At 36.6% G+C, this 13,777-nt stretch overlaps 1 protein-coding gene across 3 annotated transcripts in view; it reads left to right on the plus strand.

Annotated features, from left to right (window-relative positions):
- Positions 1-13,777, plus strand: part of LOC143028281 (solute carrier family 15 member 1-like) — a 170,089-nt gene that overhangs the window by 45,949 nt on the left and 110,363 nt on the right. Inside the window, exon 2 of one of the 3 annotated variants that reach the window (XM_076190144.1) lies at positions 6,324-6,598. The exons of the other annotated variants lie outside the window; for them this stretch is intronic. Within the exon in view, the coding sequence (XP_076046259.1) occupies positions 6,493-6,598 (106 nt within the window). The 5' untranslated portion in view covers positions 6,324-6,492. The remainder of the gene's footprint in view (positions 1-6,323; positions 6,599-13,777) is intronic. 3 annotated transcript variants of the gene reach the window in all.

Consider the following 13,777-nt stretch of genomic DNA (forward strand, 5'->3'; position numbering starts at 1 on the left):
AAGGAGAATATAGTAAGGGATTTAGCAGACAAGAAGAAATGTATAATTATATTAGGAATGGAAGAGAAACACAACACAGATAGAACCACAAGAATCAAAGAGGAAAATGAAAAAGTAAGCCAATTACTAGAATCAGTTCAGGAAGATGAACCAGGAATTATGAAACAAATCGAAGAGAAATTTAGACTCGGAAAGTATAGCACAGACAAGACCAGACCAATTAAGATTAAATTCAAGTCACAAACAACGGCAGAGAATATCTTATCCAAAACAGGGAAACTAGCAACAAGTGAACAACACAAAAAGATATGGATAAAAAGAGAAATGAATAAAGAGGAAAGAGAGGAAGAAAAGCAGAAAAGACTGGAAGCTAAGACAAAAAACGAGAACAGAACGGAGTCAGAGAAAGAGAGATTCTATTGGAGAGTAGTGAACATGAAACTAAGGAAGTTCGACATACAAAAGAAAAACATAAGGGAAACAGAGAACACAATGGAAGTGGCAGAAAACTAAGAGTGTCTTACACAAATATAGATGGATTAATAACAGGATTGAATGAGCTGAATGATTATTTGAAAGAAAAAGAACCGGACATAATGGGAATTGTAGAAACAAAATTAAAAGGCCCACTACCACCCAACAGTGTAGGACATGATGCATACAATTATTGGATTAGAAACAGAGAGAAAAAGCAAGGGGGTGGAGTTATGTTGCTGACTAAGAAGGATATAAACGTGAAAGGTGTCATATATGGAAAGAATACAGTAGAGATGATTATGATAGAAGTGGAAGACAGAGATAAGAAGAGCAGAAAATTTGTGATCAATTATGTACCTCCGAAAACAGCCTCATGGGAGGAGAGTGAATATAAAAGTATGCTAGAGGACACAAAGATAGCATTAACTAAAATAATGGAAGACGGAGGAAGAATAGTTATGATGGGCGACTTTAATTGCAAAGAAATCTGCTGGGAAGAAATGACAGTAAAGAGTGGTGATGACTCATGGGGAAATGCTCTACTTGAGATGATTACTGACCATTCAATGACACAATGGATACAAGAGAACACTAGGTATAGAAATGAAGAAGAACCATCGAGGCTAGACTTAATAATTACATCTGAACCTAGAATAGTGGACAAGATTGAATATAAAACACCAATAGGTAAAAGTGACCACATATTGATTGAACTGGAACTTAATGAAGAAAAATATATGAAAAGAAATGAACAATATAGAAAAGGAAGAATGATGTATGAAAAAAACAAACTTTGATAAAATAAGAGAATTCTTCCAACAAGAAAACTGGGAAGAAATATACAAAGAAGAAACATCAGTGGAAGAGAAATGGAATATTTTGACAAAAATTTACAAAAAAGGAGTGGAAAAGTATGTCCCAAGACAAAAACAAGAAAAAGAATATGTAAAATGCTGGTACAACAAAAGTTGTAGGGAGTTAAAAGACAAAAGAGACAAAGCCTGGACCAGATGGAAAAAAGACAGAAGACCTGAAAAATGGAAAATATATACTGGTTATAGAAATGAATATGTACAAAAATGCAGAGAGAAAAAAAGAAAATATGAAAAAGATGTTATAGAAAAGTGTAAAGATCAACCAAAACTATTCTACAGATTTGTAAACAATAAACTGAAAAACAAACAAGACTTGGAGAAATTGAGACAAGGAGGAGTTGAATACACTGAGGAAATGGAAATGGCAGAAATTATGAACAAACATTTTAAATCAGTGTTTACAAGGGAAAATATACAACCTGAAGAGATTGAGTGGAAAGAAAAAGTCCCCCCTATGGAAGAAATAGAAGTAACAAAGAATGAAATATTGACACACTTGGGTAATTTTGATGTCAGAAAATCGCATGGGCCAGATGAAATAGCAAACTGGATTCTGAAAGAATGCAGGAATGAACTGGCAGACAAAATACATAGCATAATAAGCAGTTCCTTAAAAGAAGGAAAAGTTCCAGAAGATTGGAAAAAAGCAAATATAGTACCTATATATAAAGGAGGAAATAAAGAAGAACCTACCAACTATAGACCAGTCTCTCTAACAAGTACAATAGCAAAAATTTGTGAAAGAATTATCAAAAGTAGATGGGTAAAATACTTGGAAAAAATTTGGATTCAGACAAGGACGGTCATGCGTCACCAATTTAATATGTTTCTATTCAAGGCTAATAGATATAATACAAGAAAGAGATGGATGGGCTGATTGTGCATTTCTAGACCTAAAAAAAGCTTTTGACAAAGTACCACATAAGAAGTTGCTTAAGAAATTAGAATATGAAGGAGGAATACAAGGTAAATTGCTAAATTGGATGGAAGACTTTTTGCAAGAAAGAAAAATGAGAGTAGTGATAAGAGATCAGCACTCAAAATGGAATGAAGTAATAAGCGGTGTCCCGCAGGGAACAGTTCTGGCCCCAATAATGTTTGCTATATATATTAATGATATGGATGAAGGAATTGAAAGCTATATGAGCTTCTTTGCAGATGATGCAAAACTACTGAAAAGAGTGAAAACTGAAGAAGATTGTGAATCACTACAGAGGGATCTAAATAAAGTACAAGAATGGAGTAGGAAGTGGGAGATGGAGTTCAATACAAAAAAGTGTAGTATAATGGAATTTGAAAAAAGCAAAAATAGAATAACAGGATCATATAATTTGGGAGAAGAAGGAATAAAAAAAGTAGAAAATGAGAAGGACCTGGGAGTCATTGTTATGAATAATATGTCACCTGAGAAACATATAAATAAGATTTTTGGAGAAACTTATAATTTAATAAGAACAATCAAAGTGGCATTTACATACCTGGATGAAGAAATGGTGAGGAAAATCCTAATCACCCTGATAAGACCAAGATTGGAATATGCAGCAACGATATGGTCACCAAGTACAAAAAAATGTATAAAAAAACTTGAAAGAATACAAAGAGCAATCACAAAACTGGCACCAACACTCTCAAAACTATCATATGAAGAGAGACTACAAAAACTCAAACTACAGACACTAGAGCAAAGAAGAGAGAGAGAGGAGATTTGATAGCTATTTACAGAATCATGAAAGGCATAGAAATTACTGATAGAGAGAATCTGATAAAATGGGATGACAGAAATACAAGAGGACACAGAAAGAAAATAAAAAAAGACAGCTATAGAAGAGATTTGAAAAAGAACAGCTTTCCTCACAGAGTAATAGACAGTTGGAACAAGTTAGATGAGAAAGTGGTGTGTGCAAAAACAATACATGAATTTAAAAATAGTTTAGATAAAATGAGATATGAAGACGGGACCCCACGAGCATAGCTCCCCTTCCCGTAAAATACAACTAGGTAAATACACACACACACACACACACACACACACACAAGGTGCTCTAGTCTGTATCATTCAAAACCAGTGAAACGTTGAGCCGAACCAAGATGTAAAACAAAGGCTTTCAATTTTTTTTTTTCCTTCTCTTTCTCTCTCAGTACCCCTTGAGGATTCTGGCAGGTTCCCCATAGACCCCTAAAGAATTAAGGCTAAAAGAAATTGATCATATTGTATTGGTTTTGTATAAGTATTTGATGAAATTTGTATGAGCAAATGCACCAAGGTACAGCACCCTGCAGAACCAAACAACTGATGCTGACTTATCCCTGCCTAGGGGTGGGGTGTCACTTGTATAGGTGCTGGAGCTCTGGAGTACCAGACAAAAACCTCTCATCCCTATCATGTTTCTGTATGCAGTGGCAAAAAAAGCAGTCGAGGATTTCATTTTGCCACAAAAAAAAAAAAAAAAAGAGATGGAAAAGTTTAGATGAGTGAAAAAGGTATATGGTGAGTAAATGATCTCGTTAGGTACTACACCGCCGCTTCGTTATATGGCGACCCTCTCCATTCGTGCACCCCAGAAATTACAGAACAGACAAGATATTCCTTCGGGCATCGTCAATTTACTGTCCATTCACGACCAATCTCCGTTTACACCTATCGTTTCCTCACTCACCTGCTCGACAGGCATTCTCCTTCTACCCAAGCCCCCTTCACCACATCTATCCATCCCAGTATCGGTCTTCCCCTCAAGTTCACTCCATCCACTTCTGCCTTCCACACTGTTTTTGCTAGCATTTTTTTCACTCATCCTTTCTATAAACCAAAACAAATCTACCATTCTTTGATGAGACCTGTCTCTCTTAGCGCTCTCTCCAACCCCCTCTCTCCGCTACACCTCCACATTCCTCACCCTTTCTATCCTCGTATCCCTCACCATATTTCTTCAACACTTCATTTCGCATTTAAACTTATCTTTCCTGTCTCTTTTACATTCCAAATCAACCCCATACAGTGTTGTAGACAGAGCCATCCCTTCGCACGGTCTTTTTTTTTTTTTTTTTTTTTTTTTTCCATCCCCAGATTTTTTTTCTTTCCCAGAAGAATTTTACTTCTATCCCTTACTCTATACGTTACCTCCACTCCACTCCTCTATTTCCTGCTAGATTTGTCCCTGAATGCTTAAAGCTCTTCACTTCAATCTTTCTCCTTTGAAACTTATTTCCAGTTCACTGCCACCTTCTCCCATTGTACATCTCATCACCTGAGATTTGCCCAAATGTATTTTCAGCTTTCTCTTGTCACGACTCTCACGAACTCCACTACTAGCTACCTTGGTCCTCCTCCGACCCAGTCACAAGGGGTATGTCATCCACAAAAAACAAATGGTCCATCTCCCACTTTCATTCATTCTCTCTAACCGTCTCTAATCCCCTGCCCAGCACCCTCGTGTTTACTTCCCTTACCACCCCATCCACTTACACAGTGAGCAACCATGGTGACATTACACAGCCCAGTTGTAGCCCCAACTTCACCTCAAACCCCTCACTCTCTAACACAAGCTGTATTACTCACGTGAAATTTTGTTACTGCCCTCAGCAACCTTCCCCATATCCCATGCATCTGTAACACATCCCAAAATGTCTTGTACACTTTTTCCAAATTCATAAAAAACAGCAACACAAGATGGCCTTACCCTTTGCCAAAAGCTTCTCGCACACCTACCCCACTACGAACATTTTATCCATGAAACCTCTTCCTTTCCTAAACCCATAGGGTTCCTTCCCAATTCCTGTCCCACTCATAACCTCGAAATTAACATCCATTTGCCATCCAACTACACTTAATAGATTGATAATGAATTTAGGCTTTCCTTTTGAGTAGTGTCCTCTGGCACATTCCCCTCCCTTAGGCACACATTAAACAACCTTACTAGTCAGTCCATTTTAACTGTTCCTCCCTTCGTCAGACACTCCAAATCATCTAACCCAGGTACCTTATCAGCTTCCATCCCTTTCACCATTTTGTATTTGATTTTTTCCTATATCCATGTCATTTTCTTCTCCCATCAGTCATTTTCTTGGCACCTTCCACTGCCACAATCCCTCTATAACCTCGACCACATTAAGCAGCTTCCTGAGGAACCACCACCAATCTTCCCTTTACTATCTTTACTTCATCAGTAAATTGAGCTCAGTGAAAAAAGTATAACTTCTATATTTCGGCTAATTCTTCTTTTTAAGTTTCCTTTTATTCCGACTGTGGGTTCTTCGTGATTATTTTTTTTACAAATGTGCTACTACATTTTGTTTAAGTGAGCTAAGTGAATTTATGAATTCAATTGATCTGACCGTAGATTGGAACAATATGTATTGTACAGTCGGGGTCATCCTCTCAAACACCTGAAGGAGGTTCCTCGAACAACCTGTTTTCCGCCCCCAAAAATGAAATAAAATCATATGCATTTATAAGGTTATCCTGCTTCACCTTTGAGCTCTCACCTACCACCTTTTACCCAATTTTTGTTAATTACCTTTTTGTGAACTCAGAGGTCTTTCATTTTTTGCAGTCCATCGTACCGGTGGATTTATGTGTTGTATCCATATGTTGTAATCTATTGTATTGATTTTTTTTTAATTATGTAGGAATTAATAGTTAACATTTTTTCTCCCCCTCCCAATGTTCGTCATTGTCTTTGACCACGCCCGTCCTCGTCCCGATCCTCCACTTCGTCTTGGCTTCGTCTTCGGTCCCAACATCCTCGACTTCGTCTTCGTCCACAATCCCACGACCTGGACACCACCTACGCCCCATCATGTGATCCTTGATGGTCGACATGTACCCCCATACCATTACCATCGTCTTCATCTCAACCCACGTACACTCACCCTCATCCACCCACACTCTGCCCCATCCATCTACAAACTCACTACCTCGCCCCATTCTCCTACTCACGTCCTCCACCATACCGATGCCTGTGATGTCTGTAGTGAAGCAGTGGATCACCCTTCTCCTGTCCTTCCCCCCTCTCTCCACTCCCACACCCCCTTACCTTGCCTCCAACCCCTACACACCCGTCCCCTTACCTGTGCAGTTCCCTCCTCATCCAGTGTCCTCCTCCTCTTGTGCTGATGACGTGTTGGTAAGGAAGGCGCCACCATGTTCGTGGCGCGGGAGAGGAGGGGGGACAAGGAAGAGGACAACACAGGAGAGGGTGACTGGGAAAAGGAAGACGATTTGTGGCTTAGTGGGGATGAGTGGGAAAGTAAGTTGGACTTGAAGTACACACGCATGCCTTACAGGACACCTGAACCTGGCGCACTCTGGTAATAAGACTGCTCGAATTCTATGGTAGATTTCATCCATAGAGTTACCAAATCACTTTTGCTGTACGGTAACTATTTCGTGTAGAAATTTATCGGATATTAAGCAAGGAAATATGTATTTTCACATTCTTGATATCTTTTGGGTCAGTTTTGGGTGTCCGTAATATAAATATTGTCAACATATGAACCTACGTTGAACTTGACTGGCGATCTTTTTTTTTTTTTTTGCCTGAACTTATTAAAGATTCGAATTTAAGAAACATATTTGTTTGCATGTGATTGTTTTGCTTATGTTTGTATTTGGTAGGATTATTATGGGTCACCATGTAACAGGTTCATATGTTGCCAATAGTATAGCTTTGTTCCCTTCCAGACAGTAAGATTGATGTGGCAACAATGTAAATGTATTAACGTATCAGAGTTGGGGTGGATGTTGATCATGCGGTCTGTATTTGTGTGTCGATGACTGATATTATAACAATTCTATAACAAAGTTGAATGTACAATAAATAGATGGATTAATAGATATATAGATAAGTAAGCATTAGTTTTCGAACGGAAATCGTCAGATGTATGTACCTCGACATTGTTGCCACATGTGGTCTTCGTGGAAACATTTAAATTCGGAAAAATTATTACTTGTGAATGCTATTTTAATGATGAATTATCTCGTATAAGGTAGAATAAAAATTGTAAGTACTTAAGCTTGTTGAAAGGTACAGTGATTATGATATTTTTTATAGTCTTGGGACCCGACGATATCTCCCCTTTCCGTAAAATACAAGTCTATAAATACACACACACACACACACACACACACACACACACACACACACTTTCAACGAACGGACGGCTTGACGAACGCTCTGAAGAAAAGTGCAGATTGTGGATACCAACGCAAAGAGAAGTGCCTTTTTGTGTTTGCAGGGGGGGGGGGGGGAAATTGCTCGTGAGGCAGTAGGTAAGTAGGAAAAGAGGAGAAGGGGAGGGATTGCTGGGGAAATGGAAGGAAATGAGGATGTGGAGGACTTGGCCCAGGCAGACGGGCGTAAGGTCAACATGAAACGACCACCGGATGACGAAATGGCAAATAAAAATGTAAAGATTAGAAGTATAGAGAGGAGAAATACAGTAGAAAGTGACGAGAATATGTTCCAGGGATTTAAAGAGGGTGGGGGGGACACAACCCCCCCCCGACTGATAAGACTAGAGGAGAGAGTTGATAAGGTGATCGAGGACTTGGAACGTAAGTTAGGTAAGGTAGACTCCATCTTCCAGAGAATTGAAAGATTGGAACAACTAGAGAAGGCTAACAGAAACTTAACTGAAGAAGTAGAGGACCTAAAAAGACAGTTAGGAAATGTAAAGGAGGAGAATGAGAAATTGAAGAAGAATAGTAATGAAAACAGTGAGAAAATAGCTACAGAAGCTAAAAATTGGAGAAATAACTCAAGAAGGGAATAAGGTTTCATTCACTGACATAGTCAAACAGCAATTGAAAGAACATAATGAAGACTCAGTTATTAAAGTGATGAGACAGAAGGAGAATATAGTAAGAGAATTAGCTGACAAAAAGAAATGTATAATTATATTAGGAATGGAAGAGAAACATAACCCAGATAGAACCGCAAGAATCAAGGAGGAAAAATGAAAGGGTAAGCAGTTTATTAAAATTAGTCCAGGAAGATGAACCAGAAATTATAAAGGAAATTGAGGAAAAATTCAGACTCGGAAAATATAGTACAGATAAGACCAGACCAATTAAGATTAAATTCAGGTCACAAACAACGGCAGAGAAAATTCTATCCAAGACAGGGAAACTAGCAACAAATGATCAATATAAAAAGGTATGGATAAAAAGAGAAATGAATAAGGAGGAAAGAGAGGCAGAAAAGCAGAAAAGAATTGAAGCTAAGGCAAAAAACGAGGAAAGAACGGAGTCAGAGAAAGAGAGATTCTATTGGAGAGTAGTGAACATGAAAATAAAGCAGTTCGACATACTAAATAAAAAAATAAGGGAAACAGAGAACACAATGGAAGTGGCAGAAAACTAAGAGTGTCTTACACAAATATAGATGGATTGATAACAGGATTGAATGAACTGAATGATTATTTGAAAGAAAAAGAACCGGACATAATGGGAATTGTAGAAACAAAATTAAAAGGCCCACTACCACCCAACAGTGTAGGACATGATACATACAATTATTGGATTAGAAACAGAGAGAAAAAACAAGGGGGTGGAGTTATGTTCCTGACAAAGAAGGATATAAACGTGAAAGGTGTCATATATGGAAAGAATACAGTAGAGATGATTATGATAGAAGTGGAAGACCGAGATAAGAAGAGCAGAAAATTTGTGATCAATTATGTGCCTCCGAAAACAGCCTCATGGGAGGAGAGTGAACATAAAAGTATGTTAGAGGACACAAAGATAGCATTAACTAAAATAATGGAAGACGGAGGAAGAATAGTTATGATGGGCGACTTTAATTGCAAAGAAATCTGCTGGGAAGAAATGACAGTAAAGAGTGGTGATGACTCATGGGGAAATGCTCTACTTGAGATGATTACTGACCATTCAATGACACAATGGATACAAGAGAACACTAGGTATAGAAATGAAGAAGAACCATCGAGGCTAGACTTAATAATTACATCTGAACATAGAATAGTGGACAAGATTGAATATAAAACACCAATAGGTAAAAGTGACCACATATTGATTGAACTGGAACTTAATGAAGAAAAATATATGAAAAGAAATGAACAATATAGAAAAGGAAGAATGATGTATGAAAAAACAAACTTTGATAAAATAAGAGAATTCTTCCAACAAGAAAACTGGGAAGAAATATACAAAGAAGAAACATCAGTGGAAGAGAAATGGAATATTTTGACAAAAATTTACAAAGAAGGAGTGGAAAAGTATGTCCCAAGACAAAAAACAAGAAAAAGAATATGTAAAATGCTGGTACAACAAAAGTTGTAGGGAGTTAAAAGACAAAAGAGACAAAGCCTGGACCGGATGGAAAAAAGACAGAAGACCTGAAAAATGGAAAATATATACTGGTTATAGAAATGAATATGTACAAAAGTGCAGAGAGGAAAAAAGAAAATATGAAAAAGATGTTATAGAAAAGTGTAAAGATCAACCAAAACTATTCTACAGATTTGTAAACAATAAACTGAAAAACAAACAAGACTTGGAGAAATTAAGACAAGGAGGAGTTGAATACACTGAGGAAATGGAAATGGCAGAAATTATGAACAAAACATTTTAAATCAGTGTTTACAAGGGAAAATATACAACCTGAAGAGATTGAGTGGAAGGAAAAAGTCCCCCCTATGGAAGAAATAGAAGTAACGAAGAATGAAATATTGACACACTTGGGTAATTTTGATGTCAGAAAATCGCATGGGCCAGATGAAATAGCAAACTGGAATCTGAAAGAATGTAGGAATGAACTGGCAGACAAAATACATAGCATAATAAGCAGTTCCTTAAAAGAAGGAAAAGTTCCAGAAGATTGGAAAAAAGCAAATATAGTACCTATATATAAAGGAGGAAATAAAGAAGAACCTACCAACTATAGACCAGTCTCTCTAACAAGTACAATAGCAAAAATATGTGAAAGAATTATCAAAAGTAGATGGGTAAAATACTTGGAAAAAAACAACGTACTAAATCCAAGGCAATTTGGATTCAGACAAGGACGATCATGCGTCACCAATTTAATATGTTTCTATTCAAGACTAATAGATATAATACAAGAAAGAGATGGATGGGCTGATTGTGCATTTCTAGACCTAAAAAAAGCTTTTGACAAAGTACCACATAAGAAGTTGCTTAAGAAATTAGAATATGAAGGAGGAATACAAGGTAAATTGCTAAATTGGATGGAAGACTTTTTGCAAGAAAGAAAAATGAGAGTAGTGATAAGAGATCAGCACTCAAAATGGAATGAAGTAATAAGCGGTGTCCCGCAGGGAACAGTTCTGGCCCCAATAATGTTTGCTATATATATTAATGATATGGATGAAGGAATTGAAAGCTATATGAGCTTCTTTGCAGATGATGCAAAATTACTGAAAAGAGTGAAAACTGAAGAGGATTGTGAATCACTACAGAGAGATCTAAATAAAGTACAAGAATGGAGTAGGAAGTGGGAGATGGAGTTCAATACAAAAAAGTGTAGTATAATGGAATTACCAAAAAGAAAAAACAGAATAACAGGATCATATAATTTGGGAGAAGAAGGAATAAAAAGAGTAGAAAATGAGAGGGACCTGGGAGTCATTGTTATGAATAATATGTCACCTGAGAAACATATAAATAAGATTTTTGGAGAAACTTATAATTTAATAAGAACAATCAAAGTGGCATTTACATACCTGGATGAAGAAATGGTGAGGAAAATCCTAATCACCCTGATAAGACCAAGATTGGAATATGCAGCAACGATATGGTCACCAAGTACAAAAAAATGTATAAAAAAACTTGAAAGAATACAAAGAGCAATTACTAAACTGGCACCAACACTCTCAAAACTATCATATGAAGAGAGACGACTACAAAAACTTAAACTACAGACACTAGAGCAAAGAAGAGAGAGAGGAGATTTGATAGCTATTTACAGAATCATGAAAGGCATAGAAATTACTGATAGAGAGAATCTGATAAAATGGGATGACAGAAATACAAGAGGACACGGAAAGAAAATAAAAAAAGACAACTATAGAAGAGATTTGAAAAAGAACAGCTTTCCTCACAGAGCAATAGACAGTTGGAACAAGTTAGATGAGAAAGTGGTGTGTGCAAAAACAATACATGAATTTAAAAATAGTTTAGATAAAATGAGATATGAAGACGGGACCTCACGAGCATAGCTCCCCTTCCCGTAAAATACAACTAGGTAAATACAACTAGGTAAATACATACTGATAATAACAATGAGCTAGAGAGAGAGAGATAACGGGGGAAAAATATAATAATTCCAGTCTTCCTTAGCGTTTCACTGTTTTCTTCAGTGTTTCACAAAGAGAAAACGGAAGCAGCCCGATGACGTCAGAAGCTGCGCAGAACGGCTCAAATGGTTAGACCTGGTATATATATAGACCTTGCACCATATTATGAGGGATTTCCCTGTTCGTCACCAGGGACGTGTCAGTTAGCAGTGGGTCCTGCGACTTTGTATGCGAGCTGCTCTTTGTCTCATCTTTCATACAAAACCTGTTTGATATGGTGACCCTGCAGAGGTTTCCATCTGTATCGACATAGTTTTTTAGTCATTAAGGTTTTCAAGCCAGTCCACTACGTCAAGGTGTCAACTCTCGGATAGGACAGAATAGCTTGGATTGTGATAAAGTCATGCACCAACTTTACAGTTCAGACGATGAAATTGAGTCCTATGATGATTTAAGTCAGATATTGGATCAATAAAAAAATAAATACACGTTGGTAATAGGCGAGTTTAATGCTAAAATGGGGAAGAAGATAGGTGATGATTCGTGTATGAGGAAGTTTGGAGTAGATGAAAGAAATGACAGAGGCGAGATGTTGGTCAGTTTCGCAGAGAATTACATGAGAATAATGAATACTTTCTTCCAAAAGCGTGTAGGTCGTAAATGGACCTGGAGAAACCCAAATGGAACAACAAAGAACGAAATAGACTTCATATTAGGAGATGAGAGCAAGAGCATTAGTAATGTTGCGGTCATAGATAAAGTAAGTATAGGTAGTGACCATAGAATGGTAGATTGCACAACTAAATTCAATCAGAGCCGAGAGAAATAAAATTTAAAAATGAAAATAAGCTTTACGAAGGTTAAGGATTACAAAAAATTCAGGTAAAAATTCAAAATAGATTCGAAGCTTTAAAAAACAAAGAGGACACCGCTGAAGATATGAATTTGAATTTAGTGAATATCAATAATTGGATCAAGACCCGTGTTTCCCCTTCCACCTTTCTCATACATATGTGTGTATGTATGTATATTCATATATATATATATATATATATATATATATATATATATATATATATATATATATATATATATCACTTAGACAAAATGTTGTAGCACATTTGTAAAATGATCACGAAGAACCCACAGTCGGAATAAAAGGAAAATTTAGAAGAAAGTAACTTCTATATTTCGGCTAATAGCTATAGCCCTATTCAGGAAAGTGAAGAGGGCTCTAGCTATTAGCCGAAATATAGAAGTTACACTTCTAAAGTTTCCTTTTACTCCGACTGTGGGTTCTTCGTGATTATATATATATATATATATATATATATATATATATATATATATATATATATATATAGATATATATATATATATAGATGCAGAAAGATCACTATAAACAACACGTGATCCACAAATTTTGCTGGTAACCACTAAGGAAATCGGAAGAAAACAGTAATTCCCAAGCGCTTTCGTGTAATTCACATCTTCAGGGGAATACAGAAAAAGTTGTGTTACAAAGAGGTTTAAAGTAACAAGATTATACACTAGGAAAGTAACAGTCAAGGTACTAGATGTCACAAAATTAAACACTAGGAAAGTAACAGGGTAGGTACGAGTTGTCACAAATTTACACGAAAGCGCTTGGGAATTACTGTTTTCTTCCGATTTCCTTAGTGGTTAAAAAAAAAAAAAAAAAAAAAAAAAAAAAATTATATATATATATAATATATATACACATATTATATATACATATATATACATATATATACATATATATACATATACATATATATACATATACATATATTCGTACGTGTGTATGAGCCACTGGCAAAAGCAACTTAGCGATTTTTTTTAAAATCAGCTGGTACCCGCAATGCGAGGTGGCTAGATATGGCAGAGGGACATCATCACTCCTCCTTTCACATACATCGCTCACACTCCTTCACGGAAATGAAATTTAATGGAAATATGGAAATGACAAAACAACTATCTGGCAACACTAGTGAAGAAAGTCTAACAAGCTAAGAGAACGGTAATTTTTTATGCCCCGCGGTATGTGAAATGCGTATGTTATCGTTCAATGTGTCACATTGATTAGTACAAATTCGTAAATTCGATACTGGATATTTTGTTATTCGGGG

The sequence above is a fragment of the Oratosquilla oratoria genome, chromosome 9 (genome assembly GCF_046742065.1).
Source record: "Oratosquilla oratoria isolate Oo_2021 chromosome 9, ASM4674206v1, whole genome shotgun sequence".
Lineage (NCBI taxonomy): Eukaryota > Metazoa > Arthropoda > Malacostraca > Stomatopoda > Squillidae > Oratosquilla > Oratosquilla oratoria.